This window comes from Ochotona curzoniae, unplaced genomic scaffold (assembly GCF_017591425.1).
Source record: "Ochotona curzoniae isolate NIBS_2020 unplaced genomic scaffold, NIBS_Ocur_1.0 contig_2688, whole genome shotgun sequence".
NCBI lineage: Eukaryota > Metazoa > Chordata > Mammalia > Lagomorpha > Ochotonidae > Ochotona > Ochotona curzoniae.
This window is the reverse complement of record NW_024465553.1, coordinates 9,217,002-9,238,443: the sequence shown is the minus strand read 5'-3', so window position 1 is coordinate 9,238,443 and position 21,442 is coordinate 9,217,002. Positions and strand designations below refer to the sequence as shown.

Genomic DNA, 21,442 nt, shown 5'->3' with positions numbered 1-21,442 from the left:
TTTCTCCTTCTGAATTCTCTTTTTACTGGCCTGTCATGTGAGCTGGGGCAGACAGCCTCTTTTTTCAAGCTTAAGGTTGTGAAACTCACTCAGGATATATTTCAAAATGCTTTCAGTGCCTTAGAAAGAATTATTTTGTCAAATCTAGCTCAGGAACTTCTGCTATTAGTTGACCATTTCTATGCGTGTATTCACTTACTTAGCTAACCAGACTCCCCAGCCACATATTTCTGATTTACTTTATCTAGCCACCTGGATGTGTACTAAAGGTGACAGATGGTGACAATAGCCAACAGCTGTAGTTGGGCCCTAGTGCCCCCATGATCAAATCTAGCATCAGACTTCTAATAATCTAAAACTTGGAAAAACCACTGCTAGTCCTCTTGGGTCCAAATCTTTTGGGCTTTTGCTCCACATTCAGATACTTCTGAAAGGATTTTCCCCTAACAATAGGACAAGTATCTTCTTCTTAAAAGGATTTGTAAGAAAATAAATTATGTCACACTAAAGTACACACTTAATACACAATTCATGGTGTGTTCCACTACGGTGGAGCCTCCACGAACCTCTTGCCAAAATCTCACTGAGGAATTGGCACTCAGGAAAAGATGTAGCTATTGAATATATTGCACCCATGAAGCCTCAAACATGGAGTTGCAGTTAACAATACATTGCAGTAGAAAAAGAAATTGCTTATATCCAACGACTGAGTGAAAATTATGAAAGAACAGTAATTAGTAGGATCATAGCTTTGTGACTAATGCCTTAGCTTAGAGCCGTTCCATAAACATTGCTTGCCCTTTGAAGAAAGTACTGTTAGCCAGGCAAAGCCTGAGACTGGCCAAGCAAAGGTGGCAGTGGCCAACAAAGGGCTTGTAGCCAGATCCTCAAAGCTGCTTCAGCCACGTGTGATTTAAGTAATGATGAGTAAGACTCATTTGAAATGTCAGCATTACACTTCTTACGTTAGTAGTAAGAATTCTGTACTAGCTTTAGATAGACGGACATGTAAAGATATACATGCTCCACCATGTGGGAGGGTTTAATACTGTGTTCACAGCTATAAAACCTTTTGAGTTCCAACATCAGTGAAGCATAATAAATCCCTATTTCTGTTCCCAGGAAGGACAGTGAGCCTCTTGCCAGGGTCATGCTGCCATCCAGTGGGCATTTCTTAGAAGTGAGGTACTTCTCCCCTCTGGGAAATCATTGAGAAAGGATTCAAAGTCCTCAGGGGGCACATCAGGCGCCTGTTTTTCTTTAGGAGGCTAAGTTTTGAAACATCTCTACAGATGTTTCTGAGCCTGTATCAAAGTATTTTTCACACTAGACCTCTCTCCTGTCTTATTTGAAAGCTATTTTCAAATGTGACAGTTACACTCAGTGAGCTGGAATGAATTTTTTTCTTTGTCTAAAAACGAGAGGATGCTCACATGAGAAAAAGGTGCCCCTGGAAAGAAGTGCCACACGGGCAGACACAGGCGTGATCCTTTCGCTTCGCTCCGTGTTGCCTTGGAGGAATGAGACCTCAAACAAAAGGACTACACAGATCACTTTCCCTTTTTTCTGTTTAACCTTTTCATTCTGTCCTGAGACACTTTTGAACAGTGCTATGCGACAAGCGTACTGCTGGTTGGAAGGGGATGTTTTACTTTAGGCCCTTCACATGCTTCAGTGCAACATCAAGGTAGAGAAGGAGAAAGCCATGACTCCTTAACGGCAGCCCAAGTTACTCAGGTCGGAGCTTCTTCGCTTCTCTCCCTGCTCAGTGAGGAGTGGCATGAGACAAAGCTCTCTGGTGAAATCAGACCCTGCCTGCCCTCTGGGAAGCTTTGGCCAGGAGGGTAAGCTCCTAGACACTCAGTGGGGATTCACGGTCATCTCTGAGCCTTCCATTCGCTGTGGGACAGGGACCTGGCCAAAGCTGTACACTAGAGTCAGCTGGAATGGTTGACATTTTCACTGGTCGGGGAGCTGCCCTGAGACTTCAGAGTGGTCTTAAAGCTCTCCATGTGCATGCATTTTGCCAGCAGGCTTGAAGACCACTGCTTTACAGAAACCAAAACACAGATCCCTTGGATAATCAAATGCATCTTTCCAGAAAGGGGCAGGAGAGCAGGGCACTTGTACTGAACCACTTCATCCCTCATCAAACCTCAGCTTGAAAACTATGACCCACTTCTGGCTCCCTGTGAGTCCTTTTGATCCCACTGCTAAGTGTCAGACACTGGTACTTGGTCCTTTAAGGTACACGCACACAGAGCAATAACTCATTCTTTGCCAAAGGAGGAAAAATGAATTCCCCTTGCTAAAGACATAAAGTACCATGGATGCTTTAAAGGGAAAGGGGAATATATTCCAAGTCTTTGGTTTGACAGACAAAGATGTAAACCAGGAAAGACCAATTGCTGGATATGGGTTTTTCTCATGTTCTAAATCAGCAGGGGTCCTGGCTATTGCTTTTAGATCCATCCTAACCGTAACTGTTCATTATAAACTCACAGAGGAAACATTTTTCAGCTCTGTTGAGATATCATGATTAAGCCAACATCAGTTGATATTGGATTTGACCTTGAACTAGGGCATCCAGTTAATTCATATTATACGAAGTCTTGTTCCCACAAGTCATGGATGACCAGGTCCAACTGGAAAACTCAGTCTTCCTCTACTTCTATCTCAGTTACCCCAAATTGTACATTTGGCCAGCCAAGACTATTGTTTAATAAAACACTGCATCTGCCAGCTCTCATTAGAAACCTCCTTTAGAATCAGAAGCAGAGCTGGGACTCAAACAAGGGAAGACCCTCTCTCAGCTGCCCTCCAGTCCAAAATGGCATGGTTACCTACCAGGCAGTCCTGTCCCCTTTTATTCTTTTAATGAACTATGCATTTTCATAATACATAGCATACATAACACATAATACATATTTATCAGAACAACACAAGTCCCAGACAGTCCTCACCAAGCTTCTTTGCTTGCAAATAGCAGCAAAGATGGCTTCTCATCGCTAATCTACTACAAATCCATGGCTCTCAGCTTAGGAAGGCCCTGAGGAACTGGGTAGGACCCCAACAGGTGTCATGTGTTAACACAGGCCACTTCTTCCCCCCCTGTGCCTCCATTTCCACATTTGTTCAGATGGAATGTTACAGAATTTCTGAAACTAGAAGTACCTCATAAGATTGGATGTGCTCACAGTTATAGAATAGCAGAAGCAAGGGCTGCACTGCTAAGTCTACACTGGGGTTGGGTTAATATCAGCTCCCTCCAAAGGGTTCTTGTGGTGTAGTTAACATTAACTCACTTCTTCAAAGCCAATTAAGACTTGGAAAATTCTCTGCTCATGTCTTGCCATTTGGCCATTCAAAGCCTTGCATGAAACTCTCATTCAAAATATATAACTCGTGCCCTCACAGTTCTACGTAAAGTTGCTTGCTTTTATTGAGTTATACTTTTAATGCCCTGAATGAAAATTCTATTAAAAGAGTCCAACATCCCAAGCCATTGCTGAAAATCACACCGTCATCGCTAACAATTTTGTCTGCTAAAATTAGATTCAAGGGTCCTTAATAAAGGAGGAGATGAAAAGTCATCGTGAAATGACAACTGGAGAGGAACATAAAGGCAAAGGGATGATCTGGATTATTTGCTTTGTTGAAAGTGGAAGGCAATTATGATCAGATTGTAAATCTGTTAGCCCCAGACCTTTATATTTTAGCCTTCAAAACCTGTCACAGGTGTCTCATGACCCGTATTGTCCAGATAAGGTTAGCTATAATTCCCGTGTTATTTCAGCCATCCACAAGACCTTTGTTTGTTCTGTTGACTGCCTCTGACTTAGAATCTCACTTCTGCTCATCTTATCATCAGAGGCCTATTCTGTGCTGCAGTGGCCCTCCAGCCCTCAGTGCCTCCTCTTCCACTCCCAAATGACTTGTCAAAGAGCTCTTCTCCAAAGCATCATCCTGGCAGCAGATGTTAAAATAATGCAGTCTTCTCCCACATGCACACCTCATTCTGCTTTACCTACTTTTTTTTCATGACTAAATAATTGGTATTCGGGTTTATAAAGAAATGCCAGATTCTGATAAGATGAGCATTTAGCATTTAGTTAGGATCCTAGGGAGGCCACCTCAACCCGCACCAAGTATCTAGGTTCAAAACTCAGCTGCAGCTCCTAACTCAAAGTTTCTGCTAGTGCACACCGGGGTAAGCAGTTGTGATAGTCTTGTAATCGAGTTCCTGTCACCCATGTGAATTGAATTGAATTCCTAGGTCCAGCTTCATTCTGGCCGAATCCCGGCTGTGGTGGAGTATTGGAAAGTGAAACAAGATGGCACTGTCTCTTTCTCTCTCTCTACCTGCCTCTCAAATAAAATTTAAAAAGAAAAGAAATAAATACTATGTTATAGATCTGATGAATCCTGGGAACACAAAGACTATTTTAAATTTAACACTATTCTATCTTTATGGGAATTCCACCAATGTAAAGGACTTCGCCGGCCAGAGCTATGTTAAACACAGGGGTTACCCATAAATTCCTTGGCTTGGTACCCAAATTGCCGCCAAGAGGCTCCATCAATTCTATGACTCTCAGGTCTATTCAGGGACAGCTGGTCATCCACCAACCACAAGATTTAAGCCCTGGAGACAGATGTTCAATAACCCAAGACAACCATTGGCAGGAGGTACCAAGTGCTCAATTCTTTGTCGAAACAGGGGCTCACTGAAGAATGCAAAACAGGAATGAAAGGAAACCTTGCCAAGCAGGAGAAATTTTAAGATAATTCGGTAGGAGTGGACATGGAGGGGACAGCTGGAAGACTGCTTTCAAACCTCAGCCTGTCCTGCCAAATACCCAAATTGGACAGAGTGGGGAGAAAAATAGAATAAAGACGTCAGCAGATGCCAGCTGAGAGCACCAGGTGTTGTCTTTGCTGGAGCAAAAAGAGGAGTGAGAAGGGAGAGGGCTGATTTCCCAGATGCCTGACTTTAACCACTGGGCTAGTTTTGAGTCACACATCCTTGAAGATACATGAAGATGTGTGTGCCCCCATTACCTCTGTTTCTGCACCAAGCATCCTCTCTTGAGTCTGCCTCGTCCTGCTCACCTCACAGTTTCCCATAAATACACACACTTACCTTCCCAGGAAAGATAATCATTTGCTTTTGCCTCCCCCATGGAAGCCAGATTGTGTCCTACCCCATGAGTAGGCAGATTTCAAAATTTTGTCCATCTTATCCTAGAGAATAGAGAAAGTGGAATAATAGACTGGCGGCCAAGGGTATGAAATGTCTGTGTTTTTGTCAGAATAAAAAAACTCCCCACTCACCCCAGAAATCATTCACTGACTCTTCTGGCTTCCTTCAGTATAAAGAGAGCAGCTTAGCCGAGGATTATGAGAAACTGCAGAGGTACAGTTTTCCTGCCCAGTTGCCAAGTCAGGAAGAAAAGGCAACTTGTCTAGTGACAAAGATGTCTGGAAAGAGTGATGGCCTGGGAACTCTCTGAGGGCAGAGAGTTATTTATATATATAGAAATACATACATATATATGTATGTATATATACATATATGTATGTATATATAGAGAGAGAGAGTCCTGACCCGGAACCAGCTACCACCCCTTGTCTCTGGACTATTGATCTCCATACTTGTCCACCTTCTGCAGCATACTCCGTGAAGCAGCTACCTATTCTTGGATCAAAATCAAACCCATTCCTGACTCAGATCTTCCAAGAATCTCCTCTCATTCTGTATAAACTCCTTCATGGTGTGGCTATTGCTAGCCATCATGCCTTTTTTTTTTTAATTCTCAGTACTTTTTTAGTCTAGAACAGGAGTCGCCGTTCTGACATTCTGTTGGAAGACAGCCTTGTCCACTAACAAGAACTTTTTGCTTGACCAAGCTTGAGCCAGTCTCCTTGAACTCAGTCTTACTCTCTAATCTCAGCCTGCTGATCCAAGTGTCAGCAAGAATCTTCCTGTGCCTGACACAGTGACATAGTGTGCTAATCCTCTGCCTGTGGTACCAGATCCCATATGCGCACTTGTTAGAGTCCCAGCTGCTCCACTTCCAATCTAGCTCCCTGCTAATGGCCTTGGAAAGCAGCAGAGAAAAGCCCAAGACTGTGAGCCCTTGCACCCACATGGGAGACACAGAAGAAACTCCTTGTTCCCAGCTTTGGACCAGCCTAGTTCTGGCCTGTGTAGCTATCTGGAGTGTGAACCATTGGATGTAATAAGATACCCATCTCTCCTTCTCTCTGCAATTCTGACTTTCAATTAAAATAAATAAAACTTTCACTTAAAAAAATTCCTACCAACCTTAATATCTGCTCAAATTCTTATTTCCCATTCTTGAAATCTAAGTCCTTGGCCTGCCTTTAGTAAGGATTCTGTTAGATTTGTTTAGCAAGAATCTTCTTTCCCTTGATAGCTTGCTAAGTCCTACTTAGCAATTTTCTAACACACAACCTCCCTCTCATTCTGCTATTCTGTAGCTCAGAAGCTCTGTACAGAAGCCTGTCTCACCTCATACAGTATGTATTGCCATTTTCAACAAGTGTCCAGTGAAAAATGTTTCTTCTATACAATCCATTTACAGACAATCAATGGCTACTCTGGTGCTCTAATGGCAGAGTGCTTACAAAAGAAACTGTATCATCTGCAGAGGCTAAAATACCTGCCATCTGGTCCTCTACAGAAAAGTTGCCAACTACTGCTCTAAAGGTTAAGTTCTATGAAAATAGATATTTTGGGGCCAGGCATGATAGCCTAGAGGCTAAAGCCCTTGCTTTGCATGTGCCGGGATCCCATATAGCTGCCGGTTCTAATCCAGCTTCGGATCGGCTTAGCTCTGGCCATTGCAGCCACTTGGAGAATGAAGCAATGGATAGGTCTTCCTCTCTGTCTCTCCTCCTCTCTGTATATCTGCCTTTCCAATAAAAATCAATAAATCTTTTTAAAAAAGAGAATGGAGCTGTTGAAGCCATTCAATAAGTATTTGTGAAATAGCAAATAAACATGAACGTACCAGGTAGTGATTGGATTTCTAGCAAAAATATCATGACATGCAAATGAGTGCTCTCTTGTAAAAGACAATGATTGCAATAGTAAGCTAACAGGGTGCCTCTCATTGAAAATGAATAGGGAATTTTTGGTCATGTAAATGGTCTCTGCATCTTAGGGAATGATGTTTGAATTGATTTGCCAAGACAGCCAGATCAGTATTAGGAAAAATGCCCTTATCCATATAAGTACATCTCAACTATTACCCCTTTGAAGCAGAGTAACATAAAATCTGATGCTCCAGTTTGTTTTATAGTACCTATTGGAGATGTCTTTCATGACAGCTATGAGCTATAGATTAAGTGGAGGTACAAAACACACACACACACAAGCACACAACTCCTTTTCCTCTTTCTCTAGGTACTAAGGTCCATGTCACAGGAAGAGAAGTGACTGGGCCTTCTCAATGGTGGAAGAGGATGGCCTTTGCTCTGAGTGGCAGGCCAGGAAATCAGCCAGAAGAGGGACCATCTGAGAGATGCCTAAGCCCAGGAGTTGTGTGGAGCAACTTTTGGAGATTTTAAGTTATTCTCTGTGAATTCTGGGACTCTGAAATACTAGTGAGAATTAGAGGAAGAGGCTGACGCAAGCCAGAAATAAAAAGGCAAGGAGGAGAGAAAGGAGTTATGTTTCCCTGAAGCCACAACAGGGATACTAAAGAAGCCCCCAGCATGGGACAGTCACAACCACGGGGGAGCAACTAAAGAAGCCTGTGAGTCATTGGGACCTGGAGTAGGCATGAGCACACATCACAAGAACACTAGAAAGCAATAGAGACAACTGGCCCTGGGAAAATTTGACTGTTTCTTAAACACACCTCTGAACTAACCTGTGGCTGGAACAGTCAAAACAGCATACAATGTGGCTACTTAAAAGGAAATGTGGTGTCACTTTGGATCATAACCTACGGAGACCAGGACATGCAGCTGACTGCAAAGTTTGCAAATGAAATGCCATTATTGTAATGACTACTATGGAGTGGTCATTTATTCATGCATTTAATAGATCCTGTCTGAGTACCTGCAGCATGTCCATGATTGGACTGAATATGGAGACCTAGTGATGAGCCCCATAGAGAAGGCTGCATTCTCAGGAGCTTGGAGTCCAATGAGGAGGCAGAAAATAGACAAAAAGCACATGCATATGTATGCACTTGTAAATTCTACAAAGGAGAAGCAGAAGGAGGAAGACACATGCATGCTTGGATGGATGGATGGAGGAACATATGGATGGAGGAATAAACGGATGAATAGGAAAACATTGGAAGGGATAAAATACACTAAGTTAAACAAAAATGTGTGTGCTTGTTATAAATTCTACAACGGAGAAACAGGGGTAAGGACCTATGTGGCTGAATAAACAGAAGGAGGAGTACACATGGATAGGGGATGTGGGGAAGGGAGGGAACGAGAAGAAAGGAGAGAGATGGGTTTCTGGTTGTTATACTCCTAATTTCATCCAATTCTGTATTGTTTTCTGGTGTGAAAGACACACTCATTCAAAGTTAGATGACTTGATCTTACCCTCTTGTTGAATCATCTTCCATTAGCCCCTGCCTCATCCACCCATGCCATGCCACACACCTGCAGTGAGCAGAAAACCCTCTCTTCACAGCTTCATCAACCTAGACAGGCAATTTCCAGGTTACTTTCCAAAAATGGGGAAGTGACCCAGCTGCCCAGAAGCCATCCATAAGGGATCACTTCTCCTCGTTTGTCTATAAACATGTTCAAAGAAGCTCCATTTTCTAGTAGTCTTACTCATTACGGGTATACACATGAAGTCTCATGTTCTCCAAGTAATCACCATTGCCTCAAAAACATGCTCTATAAACACATCCCTACTAACTAAAGGGGGCTTGGATAGCCTTTCAGTCCTATTGCTTCTCAGTCCTTTTCCTGTTATTAAAACACATCATAATTCCAATTATAAAAGACCTGTCTTCATTTCATCTCTTCAGACCATTTGATTTAAAGCCATGTCTGCAGAATGATCTAGACTGCTGCCCCCTCACACTCTGTCTTTCTGGTTCCTTCCACTCTAATGTTCGGGCTCTTGGGAAGTTGATACAAGCAGCACCCTCACTACTGGATTTAGGGAAGACATGGATCTGAAAGCAAATCCTCCTGTCACAGTGGAAGGGTGCCATCACAGAGCAAGAAGCTGCAGAGTGAATCAGGAAGCCCAGAACACACTGTACTGAAGGAGATGAGCAGACATAGGCCAGGTTTTGGAATAACACTGTAGGGGTGGGGTGCATAATTTGTTCCACCCTAAATACCTAAAAGCTTCTGCAATACCCTAGCCATGACAATAAATGTTGCCTTCCAAAGTAATCCATGGCAGTGGGACTCATGTATTTGAAGGGCTTAGAAGAGGAACTGTAATCAGATTTTTTTGCACATTCAATTCTGATCTAGAATTAGAATCTGTTGGTGAAAGTTCTAGAAGGCAAATTTGGGAGCACAAGGCAAATCATATCGAAGAATTAGAACTTTTCCTACAGTACAGAATCTCTCTGGATGCGCAGTTAGGGTGATTGTAATACTTCATGATTATAAACAATGCTCTGCCCCACACAGTTGGGTACACCTCTTGTGTACATCAGGAGGTTATCTTCTTCCTTAGCAGATATTCTTGGCTATGGGATTAAGGGGGGGGGGTACTCCACTCTTTAAAAAGCTAATCTGATTTTACACTGATGTGAAAGTGCCTCATCTCCAATGTCTCGGACAACACCAGGTTTGTCCTTGGAGATTTCAATTGCAGCCCTTGCTAGAACAATGGTGAACAGTTTCTCCTTTTAACTGAATCCCTCTATTTTTGTCTTCTGAGATGCCTGTGAAATCAGGGTGCTTATCTTCTTCTGGTTTACTTGACACAGCCCACATGCACACCAATGTGTTAGTTAATGGGAGTAAAATGCATTGGCTGTTTCAGCCTATTCTAAACTCCCTTGTTTTTCCTTCACATTTTCCAGATTTCTTTGCAGCTAAGACTTTAAACATGATGGCATTCTCAAACTCAGATACACTGACATGAGTCTTGAGAAACAGTCAGTCCTTTGGGCACTTAGGGTGTTCAGTTTTACTGCTGTTGAGTCAGTGGGCTCAAGGGGGCCCATGGTCCCACAGTACTGGCCAAAGCTTCCTCCTGGTTGGCTAGCAACTGTGAGTTCACGAGCTGTTGACCAACAGAAGGGCCTGCAGCCCCGTGGTGAAGCTGAACCGTAGCTGCCTCTGCAACCTATCTCTGCAATCTCCTCCTTTGACTTCCCCCTTGACTCGGGAACCATCACCTTCATATTATTTAAATTATGTGTATTAAATATCTTCCTGCTTAAAGAGCCAAAGTGACTCTAAAACATGCAACTGCACCATGACCATTATTATGTTCAATTGGTAAAAGACTATATTTTTGTGTATATATATATATTTTATCCACAGTTGTCGTTTGTTGTTTGATGCTGTTTTCATTTAATCTTCATAGTTATATTTTAGAAAGCTTTCTTTTTGGTCCCTAGCTGATAGCACTCCCAGGGAAGAATACCTGTTCTATTCTTTCATGACTATTACTTTTTGAAGTTTGTGTGTATTGCAGAATAACATAATACACCCTATTCAAGAGTCCCATTATGTTTTCTAAAACTTTTTAGTGAGTTATCGTATTTTATTTGAAAAGCAGAGTTGCAGAGAGAGAAAGAGAGAAGAAGGGTAAAGAGAGAGAGAAAAGAAACTTTTTAATAGCCCCTGGGTCAGCGAGGCTGAAGCTAGCAGACGGGAGTTTCTTTTGCTTCTCTCACATGGTTGCAGAGACCCAAGCACTTGGATCATCTCTCATTGTTTCCCAGGCACATAGCAGGGAGCTGGTTCAGAAGTGGGACTCGAACTGGCAGCCACATGGGATGCCTGTGCTGCAGGATGTGGCTTAACACATGACACCACAACACTGACATCCCCAGTGACTTAAACGCCCTCGGTACACAGCGCAATATAGATATTGCTTGCTTTATGGGCTACTTGGTCTCTATGGCAACTACACAGCTCTGCTGCTGCAGCATGAACATGACTAGAGATGATGCATAAATGCTGGGTGTGGCCACCCTTAATCTGGAAGCCACACTTAACCTCTGTGCTAGGTGCAACAATTTTTGTTCATTGCCAGGCCATTTCTATGCTCACTGCATTATCATGAATATGAGTTCCTTTTTTTTTATACTTCTTTATAGAATATTTTCTATTTTTTTTTTTTAAATTGTTAGCTTTATTTGAAAGGCAGCGAGACAGGGAACTACAGAGGTCTTCCATCTGCTACTTCTCTCCCCAAGTCCCTGCAACAGCCAAATCGGGGTGACCCAAATCTAGGAACCAGAACCAATCTGAGGCTCCCGCACAGGTGGCAGAGCCTCAGTTCCTGGAGCCATCCTCTGATGCCTCCCGGGGTGTCCTTCACGGAAAGCTGCATCCGAAACAGAGAAGACTGAACCTAAATCACATCCCTGGAGATGGGATGCACACGCCCTGAGTGACACCTGCATCACCGCACCAAACATCTGCCCCATCACTCTTAACTATTTAAAAGAGGAATTTTGAATCACTTTTTTCAGACTAACAGAATCCCATTGGAATTATATTTGAAGTGTAATCTAATTCATAAGCAAAATTACGGGAAAATGCTCATGCTACCTTTACAAAATTGTCTTCAGACTTGCACTTATTCAAATCTCCTTAAGTTTCAACTTTAATATTCATTTTCTTCCTATAGAGGCAGTATTGGCAGGTACCCGATTCCTAGCCCTGCTATTTCTGAGCAGTGTGGGCGTGGGCAAGTTCATTTTCAGGCTTTTATTTTCTTATTGCTAAAATGGGACTAAGTCTGGCAATGTTTTGGGAGGATTCAATGACGTGCGTGCAAGGTACACAAATGTTACAGTTCACATGAAGCTTTAAGTCTCTTGTTAGTGAGAATATAAACTAATACAGCCAATGTGGCAAATAGCAGAGCCTTAAAAAACCAAAAATAGAACACCCCCATGACCTGGTAATCCTACAAGCCGGTCCAAACTAAGAGAAGTGAAAGCAGCTTGTCAAACATGTCAGACATGCAATCCCAGTTTTGCTGTAGGACTATTTACAATAGCCAAGAAATGGAACAGCCCACATGCCGATCCACTGATGAATGGATAAAGAAAATGTGTTGTTTATATACAATAAAATAATACCCGGTCATAAGAAGGATGAAATCCTGTCATTTGAAATAGCATGAATGAAATGGAACTATGCCATTGTAAAAATTAGGGGAAAAAAAATAAGGAAGGAGGAGGGTGGGTGGAGAATGTGGGCAGCAGAAGAGGGGGTAAGGTGGAATTTATCACTATGTTCCTACATCTGTAATGTGAAATTTGCTAAACTTTACATAAATAAAAATTATCCATAAAAATAAGAGCAGTATGAATACTAAAGAAATAGCATTGATGGAACTGGAGGTTAGACAAATGGGTAAAACACAGAAAGACAAACATCACATAATGCCACTTAACATGCAGACTCTAAAAATAGGGAAGCTCTCAGATTGCAAGATCTGAGTATGAGGATGGCTACCAGAGGCTGGGAAGGGAAAGGAAGATGGAGGAATGAAGACAAGTTGGTTGATGGGCACTAAGATACAGATGGACAGGAGTAAGACATCCTGCAGTTCTCCTGCATGTTACAATACAGTTACAATACTACATACTATAAATTTTCATTTTTCAAAACCTAGAAAATGAGCTTTTTGATGTTCTCACTACACAGACATATTATATGTTTGAGGAAATAAATGTAACTTACCTTGATTGGACATTACACAGTGTCTACACATGTGAAATTATCACATGGTGCTCCATAAAGATATACCATTGTTTATGGCTGTTTGAAAAAAATTAAATAAACTTCCTGCTACATATGCTAGAGGACAGTGTTATTGCTGTGCGTATTCTCATTGATTTCTAAATAAAAATTAATTCTGCACCCAGAAACCGTCAAACTATTAGAGGAAAACATTGAAAGCACCCTACAGGATACAGACATTGGTAAAGACTTCTTAGAAAAGTCACCAAAAACACAGTCAAATCCAAAATAAGCAAATAAGACTACATCAAGCTAAGAAGCTTCTGGACAGCAAAGAAAATTATCAACAAAGTGAAGAAGCAACCAAAGAACAGGAGACAATCTTGGCACACGGCACAACTGGTTGAGGACTAATATCCAGGATACACAAAGAGGTTCAGAAACCCAGTGACAGCAAAGCAAACAAGCCTGTGAAGAAATGGGCAAAGGAAATGAACAAAAACTTTCTTCTTTATACTTTGTAATTCCCAAGTTTTTAACCAAAAAAAAAAAAAAAAATAGCTCTTTGTTGCCCTAGCCTTAGCGCGTTCATGGAAGATCCCCACATTCTGACACATAATCTCTGATGGTTTTTGGAAATGCCTCCCTCCGATGCAGAAGCTCTGCTAACCGATGGTACAGGACACAGGAAGTGCTGTAAGGACAAAGGGAAGTGGTTTCTGGGACGGGAGCCTTGTTAGGCTCTGACTCCTGACTGCACGCCCGAGACACTCAAGCATGCTGCTAAAACAAGCGCCTAGAACCTTCTCCTGAGTCCATCCAAACAGACTTTTCAGGCTATTTTAGATGTGTCTAACGCACATCCAGAGTTGAGAACGTCTCGACTCTGGAAGTAGAGTAAGAGTTGGAGAAAGCCCTGGAAGGAATATGCTCACATGGTTTGTAGCCCACCTTCACTAATAAGAGACTTATTCCCTAGGCCCAACTGAAGCCACAGCTCTGCTGTAGGGATCTTGTCTCAAAATCAAATGGTTTGAATCTCTCCACAGGGCTCTGAAAGACCACATCAGCAAAGTATCAAAGACAGGCTTCCAGTATTATAAATACCTGGAGGCATGTACAGAAAACACCAAAATCTTCCCCCACTGGAAATAGAAAAACCATGGAAGTAGAAGAGGCCAGTGTCATAAAGATGATTTCTATAGCTCACTGAGATCCTTTGCTCCTGCACAAATTCATCATTTTCTTTGAAAAACACTTTAGAGCCATGAAAAATGTATCCTGGGGTTCTGGGAATAAGACTCAATGTCACCAATCTATGAGAGTGAGAAAGTACTGAAAATGGCCCCAAGTTCTTGGGTCCTCGTTGTCCATGTGGTAGAGCCAGCTGGCGTTCTAGGCTCTGGCTTTGGCCTGGACCAGTTCCAAGCACTGTAATAATCTGGAGAGTGAAGCAGCAGCTGGGAGATCTCCTGTACTGTCTGTCCCTCCTACTCTGTCATTTTGCCTTCTAAATAAATAATCCTTAAAAAACATCTTACCTCATCCTTTTCTCCCAAAATACTACCTATTTTGGCTAGCTTAAAATATCAGTTTCCCTCCCACCCCAATTTCCTATTTTTCCTTCATTTTAGTAAGGTAAACCAAGTTATATCTTAACTGCTGGATAATATGACACTTGGTCAAGCTTTTCAAATTCCTCATTTATTCTAAGTTACTTTATTGTATATAGTAATAAAATGGCAACGCCCAAACCTCCAGCTGCGCTTAGTAATTCAGATGGAGTCAGGGAGGCCAGTTCAGACGCTAGCACTCACATCACTGTGTTAGTACTCTTAGGCGTGTTGTAAATTTTAGTTTCAAACATATCTGCCTCCCGAGGTACTTCCTAAGATGAAACGAGACAGCTCACGAGAAGGGCTTAACACCATGTCTGCCACCTTGTAAACACAACATCCCCTCAACCAACACCTCTTTGTTTGTGGCATTCTGTTTCAGATTTTAAGGGCTGTGCTGCGCACCACAGACACAGTGGTGCGTAAAATCAAGCTGATCCCTGTTTCTACAGAGCTTACAAACTGATTCCCAAGAAATGCCTGCTATTATCATTTCAAGATGCTAAGAATGGGAACAGTCCATTCACTGCTAGAAATAGAGTGAGCAGCTCAGCAAGAATTTGCAAACATTTCCTCGAGCGTGTGGGTTCCCAAATGGCAGGCATTTGTAGTTGTATTTCTTGGAGAAAACAACACAGCACGCCGGGGTGGAGTGGCATGTTCGCTTTGATTGAGCTTGAGACAACAGGGTCTTCCAGGTCTGCAGATACAGCATGGGGTGACGTTTTCTACCCACACTCAAGGGCACTTAATTCCCAAGCAAGAAAAAATTATTCAATTATATAATTACTAGATATAGGAAAGGCATTTAACAAATGTAATACTCATTATAACAAATCTGAACAAGCTGGAAATGGAGAGAAAATGTACAAAATACTAAAAAGAATTTACAAAAAGAAGAAGAGCTAGCAAGTGAATTTAGCAAATTAACATAACTGCTGGTCAACAGACACAAATCAACTCTACTTCTATGTCTGAGCAGCCCATAACTAAGAAAGAAAGCAAGGAAAAAAACTATAGAAGAACATACAAACAAAAACCACTTAAGGATAAATTTCAGAAAATGTGTTCAAGATCGGTCTGTACACTGACAACTTTATCATTTGCTGATATATATTATTGAAATCTAAATACAAAAAATGACGTAACGACGCAAAGACTGAAGACTGCATACTCGTGAGACGATCAGCCTCCCCAAATCGTCCCCAACTTAAATGTGACCATAATCAAAATTCAATCAGGCTCGTTCCAGACAATTAGATGCAAGACATCAATTCTTCTTTAAAAAGTGGATCTGGTATAAATAGCTCTTATAACTCAATGAAAAAGACAACACAAATTTTTATGTGAACAAAAGATTTGAACATTTTACAAAACCAAAAACCAAAAATGGCCAATGAGTTCATTAAGACATGGTCAATGTAGTTTTTTTTTTTTTTAAGATTTATTTATTTGAAAGTCAGAGCCTTTCTCTCTTTCTCTCTCTCTCTCTCTCTCTCTCTCTCTCTCTCACACACACACACACACACACACACACGGATCTTTTATCTTCTGGTCCATTCCCCAGATAGCCACAACGGCCAGGGCTGGGCCAGGTTGAAGCCTGACACCAGGAGCTTCATCTGGATCTCCCATGTAAGTGACAAGGGCTCAAACACTTGAGCCAACTTGCACTGCTTTTCCCAGGCCGTTGGCAGGGAGCTGGATCTTAGGTGGAGTAGCCAGGGCATGAACTGGCACATATATGGGAATAACAGTGTCATAGACAGTGGTTTTTTCCCTCCACCTCAGTGTGGGACTCTCGACACTTTAATTCATCAGACAAATTTAGCCACATCTAGAGGTAAACCTGAGCAAGAAAAAGGGCCATTGCTTGGCTTAACAATCTAGACACAGCTTGGGATATCCACATGGCATAACAGGGTGTCCTGATCTAAGTGCCAACCTGTCCCTAGCCCCACCTTACTGATAAAGCATGCACCCTGGAAGGCAGCAGGTGCTGGCTCAAGTACTTGTGTCCCTGCTGTTCACATGAGAGACTGTGTTCCTGGCTCCTGACTTAAGCCTTGTCTAGTCCCAATCGTTGTGGACATACGGAAGTCAACTAGCAGACGAGAAATAATTCTTTACCTGCATACCACCACCATCTCTCAAAACAAACAAAAACAGTTTTAATTAGAACAACATGAAGCACCCAGGAATATAAAGAAAGTAGAATTCATAAATATTAGTGATTTAATTTGAAAGAAATTTCATGGCTTCTAATGAAGATAAATATATATTTACCATAAAATCCAGCCATTTCAGCCTTCAGTATTAATCCAAAAGAACTGAAAGCAGATGCCTACACAGAAATCTGCATGTAAATGCTAATAGCAGCTTTATGTACAATAGCAGAGACTGGAGGGAACAAACACTGGATCATCATATATTAGCAAATGGAATGATCTTGAAAAATAAGGTCAAACCACCGACACATACCACGGCCGAATCTCAGAAGCATTCTGCTAGAGAAGCCCTTTCCAGGAGCACACAGCTTGTGATCCTTTGGAATAAAGAAGCCCAACCTCTAATGACGGAAGTCATGCTGGCAGCTGCCAGGATGACTTGGTAAAAAGATTTTTTTTTTTATCACAAAGTCAAATATACAAGAGGAGGAGAGACAGAGAGGAAGATCTTCCGTCTGATGACTCACTCCCCCAAGCAGCCACAATGGCCAGAACTGTACGGATCAGAAGCCAGGAGCCAGAGCCTCTTCCAAGTCTCCCACGTGGGTGCAGGGTCCCAAGGCTTTGGGCCATCCTTGGCTGTTTTCCCAGGACACAAGCAGGAAGCTAAATGGGAAGCGGGGCTGCTGGGATTAGAACAGGTGCCCAGATGAGATCCCAGCACATTCAATGTGAGAACTTTAGCCACTAGGTTACTGCACTGGGTCTTAGTAATTATCTTTTGTCTTAAAATAATATAAAAATGTATTGTAGTTTAGCCCAAGTTGCAGAATTAGCTCAATGACACACTATTACACAGAGTTCCACATTGACTCTGTCCATATAGCAACTGATTTTCATCTAAGAGTAACATTATGCGCAGTATAAATTAGACCACATGAGAAACACATTCTCCCGTATTTAGATATAAATATATATGTAATTTTAAAAAATACGTGCATCTAACTATACAAAACATTAAAGGATGAGCGATTCTTCGAGCTCTTAAAAAGCTAAGAGCCCTCCCTCCACTTCCACAAATAAGGAGATAAAAACATTAATCAGATGTTTCTGTCCTTACCAGTGCCACATGTGAGACCAGACCACCAAAGGCATGAGACACTAGGAAACCACTACAACTCACAGGAATTAAAGAACACAGATAACCCAGTTAGTTCATTAATATTTATTACTGCAGAAATAGCTCCAGAGGTAGTTTATTAATGAGGCATTTTTTTCGAATCTTCTTGCAATTCTAAGGCAACACAAAGCATCATCTTATAAAAGAAAAAATATCTTTTCATGTAAGTGTAACGTGATTTTTTCCAAAAGCAGCACTTCCAGTGTTGTTCAGCTGGCCTCCGCCTCCTGATGGGATCGTCAGCTCCTTTAGACACGCGGTCAGCCTTCGCAAGCACCTCTGGCAGGACCCTGTTAGTCATCAGCAAATGACACTGGAGCAGCGACACCTGACCCTCCCAAACCACGCTGGAGCACAAGGCGAACAAGCAGCTGACACTTCAGGGCATAGCAGGTGGCATTAAAGATCCACTCGTTCCCTGCAGTTGGTTCGAAGAAAACCTTCCACAGGATCAAGCAAAAATATATTCTTCTCTCCATTTAGTGTTCATAATTTTCAGTGTCCAAAGGCCCATGCATTGGCCCATTGAAAAAAGAACGGGCTCTGAATCAAAACCGAAAAGAAAGGAAGGAAATCCAAAGAATGTTCTGCGATATTCAGTATCGTTAGCAAGCAGCTTCCACGTGAAAGTTGTCGAACTGTGCGAATTCAAAGGAGTGCGTGCCGATCGCAGCCCAGCCGCTTTTCGGGAACAGGACACGAACGTTGTTCCACAGCGGCTTGTCATTCAGCATGCCAGAGGACAGCTGACCCTGGAGGAGACAGAAACATAGCCCTTGAGAACATGGAAATAAGAAAATGCATGGGCCACCTACTTAGTGGAGCAAATGTCTTTCTCATTCTAGACTTACCACACTGAAACATAATCCCGCAAGTCTGGGAAAAAGCTTGCAATCCAGGGAAAATGGTCTGCAAGAAAATTCTTACCTTCCTATTTTAAAAGCTCCCAGGGTACAAAGAATTCCTCAGTATTTCCTTGCGCTCCACCAAAATGTGAAAACAACAAAAACTATTTATCACATCATCATAAACTTTTAGACAGAAGTACATTAAGTTCTTTTTTTTAAACAACAACAAAAATGTTATTCACGAGTAGCTGCCTGTGCAGGTGTTAAGCTAACAGAGCTGGAGCCAAATGCTGCTCTCCCTCGGTGCTTCCTGAAGCTCCTGCTTAAGGAGCCTCAGCCCAGCTGAGAGCAGTCAAGTTTGTTCAATGTTTTGTCTGCGTGTATTCACTATCCTTGCAAAGCCATTTGTCTCTCCTACAGTTAAGCTGCAAAAATAGTAGGCATCGGTTAACGCCGTGTGGGGTGGAGTACCAGTGTAATGGTGGCACTGACAAACAGCAGCATGTCTTCTTTGGCCAGTGGCCGTTTCTTCCAAGCTTGGTGCCTGGCACACAGTACACGGCCAGTGTTAACTCTTATTGTTAATACGGCACACCTGGAAACTTACAACCACAGCCTAACAGATTCAGCTCAATATTTAAGATGGTCTATCCTCAAATGCTGAGGAGCTGGTGATCCAAAACACTAGGTCAAGAAGCAAAGTCGATCAGTTTTGGGAAGTCATGGAATTAGAAAGCAATGCATCTTAAGTTGGTTCTTTTAGTCTGTGGATGGGGACACTGAAGAAGTCATTACCCTAACCAGGGCTTGACTCCAGGCCACTCATCCCAGACCCACAGTCCCAAGACCACATGGCCATGCGGTCATCCAACCGTCCTCACTGAACATCTTGTCAGGTTCCTCACTGTCAGGTCTAAGATGAGCGAGCGCGTCCCTGACTGCCCTCACTGGACGATGACAGCAGGGAAGCTGCTTCTTCCTATTGGCCCATTTTTTCCTCGTGATTATTTATGTATTTATTTACAAGCTGAAATTTTAGAACAGGAGTTTATAAAACCATGACCCACACACCAGCCATCTGTTTTTGTACATTAAGTTTTCCTGGCAGAAACCCACTCTCTTACCTACGGTCAGTACTTCCTTAAGAAGAACTGAGAGGCTGCGAGCGACCCCAGGGACCCACAAAACCAGACGTACTTATGCTCTTGCTCACCACAGAAAGAGCTCGCCTGTCCCTGTGGAAGAATTTCTATACTTAAACGAAAATGGTGTGTGTGTTGCTTCATGCTGTAGCCCTACTGTAGGAAAAGGTACTTCATCAAAAGAATGGATAAAAATCAAAAAAAAAATTGAAAGAAAGAACGAGGCACCATTAACTCTCAAGACAATCTCACAGAACTAAGCCCCACCTGGCACGTAAGGCCACAAGCTGGAGACCTGGCTGGGAGCCCCTGTAACAGCACCACGGGAACCCCAATCAGCTGGGCTCCAAGTACACCCACTCGTAAGAATATTAACTTGATTCACTATGTTCTTAGCATGCATCAGGTACTATACCAAGCTTTCACATGTGGTATCTCATCGAGTCTTCCTAAGAAGGGTATAGTAAAATAAGCTGACAGAATAAGCTGTAGCAGCGTAAGGGATGCAGCTTTCAGTTGGATGGTTGGACAAAGATGCTCAGAGTACGTGGCATCCAATGGAGATGTCAGGGGAAAACAAGGCCCACAGATGACAGAACAAGAAATTCCCGGGGGGAAGGCAGCAGAGTGGGTGTAAGTCAGAAAAGCCCTGTCCACTCTGGGAACAAGGCAAGAACTAAATTCTAAAAGCAACAAATCACTTGATAGTAAAGGCATACTAGAACCAGCAGCTCAGAGAGTAAGGATGTCTGTGTCAAAAGCAGAGAACAAAAACTGTGGATGAGGAAGGAGGAACAGGAGATGGGACCGGACATGGCAGCTTTCAGCACATCTGTCCGAATTCCTAATTGGACATACAAAGTCACCTGGAAAAATTAGGGAACTTTACCTTTCACATCCCAGAATTGACTTTTTAAAATTTCTTACAATTAATAAAATCGAGCTTAGTCAGAGATGTGCAGAAAGTAAAAATGTAAGACTGAAGGACTTAATAAGAGATCTTAAGCAAGGGTGAGAGACAGTATAGAATGAACACATTATTTTAAAAGTTATCTCCTCCACATTGTTACATAAATTCGTTGTATCAGCAGTATTTTTCTGTAGAGTTGAAAACTGCTTTCAAAACGCAGTGAAGAACAAGTAAAAAAGATAACTTTGGGGCCCGGCGCGGTGGCGCAAGTGGTTAAAGGTCCTCGCCTTGCACGCCCGGGATCCCATATGGGCGCCGGTTCTAATCCCGGCAGCCCCGCTTCCCTTCCAGCTCCCTGCTTGTGGCCTGGGAAAGCAGTCGAGGACAGCCCAAAGCTTTGGGAACCTGCACCCGCGTGGGAGACCCGGAAGAGGCTCCTGGCTTCGGATCGGCATAGTATCGGCCCGTTGCGCTCACTTGGGGAGTGAATCATCGGACGGAAGATCTTCCTCTCTGTCTCTCCTCTCTGTATATCCGCCTTTCCAATGAAAAAATAATAAAAATAAATCTTTAAAAAAAAAAAAAGATAACTTTGAAAAGTAACAATAAAGAAGGTGCACCCTGCGATTTGCACTTACTCATTTCACGAGAACACACTGAGCTTTTTGCCTCTGACCA

General features: G+C 42.4%; 1 protein-coding gene across 2 annotated transcripts in view; it reads right to left on the bottom strand.

Annotated features, from left to right (window-relative positions):
• Positions 1–17,507: 17,507 nt before the first annotated feature.
• The window catches only part of GALC (galactosylceramidase), a 35,577-nt gene continuing 31,642 nt past the window's right edge, over positions 17,508–21,442 (bottom strand). The window contains exon 17 of one of the 2 annotated variants that reach the window (XM_040975206.1): positions 17,508–18,616. In XM_040975206.1, the coding sequence (XP_040831140.1) occupies positions 18,470–18,616 (147 nt within the window). In that variant the 3' untranslated portion in view covers positions 17,508–18,469. The remainder of the gene's footprint in view (positions 18,617–21,442) is intronic. The other variant, XM_040975207.1, reaches the window with a different exon arrangement.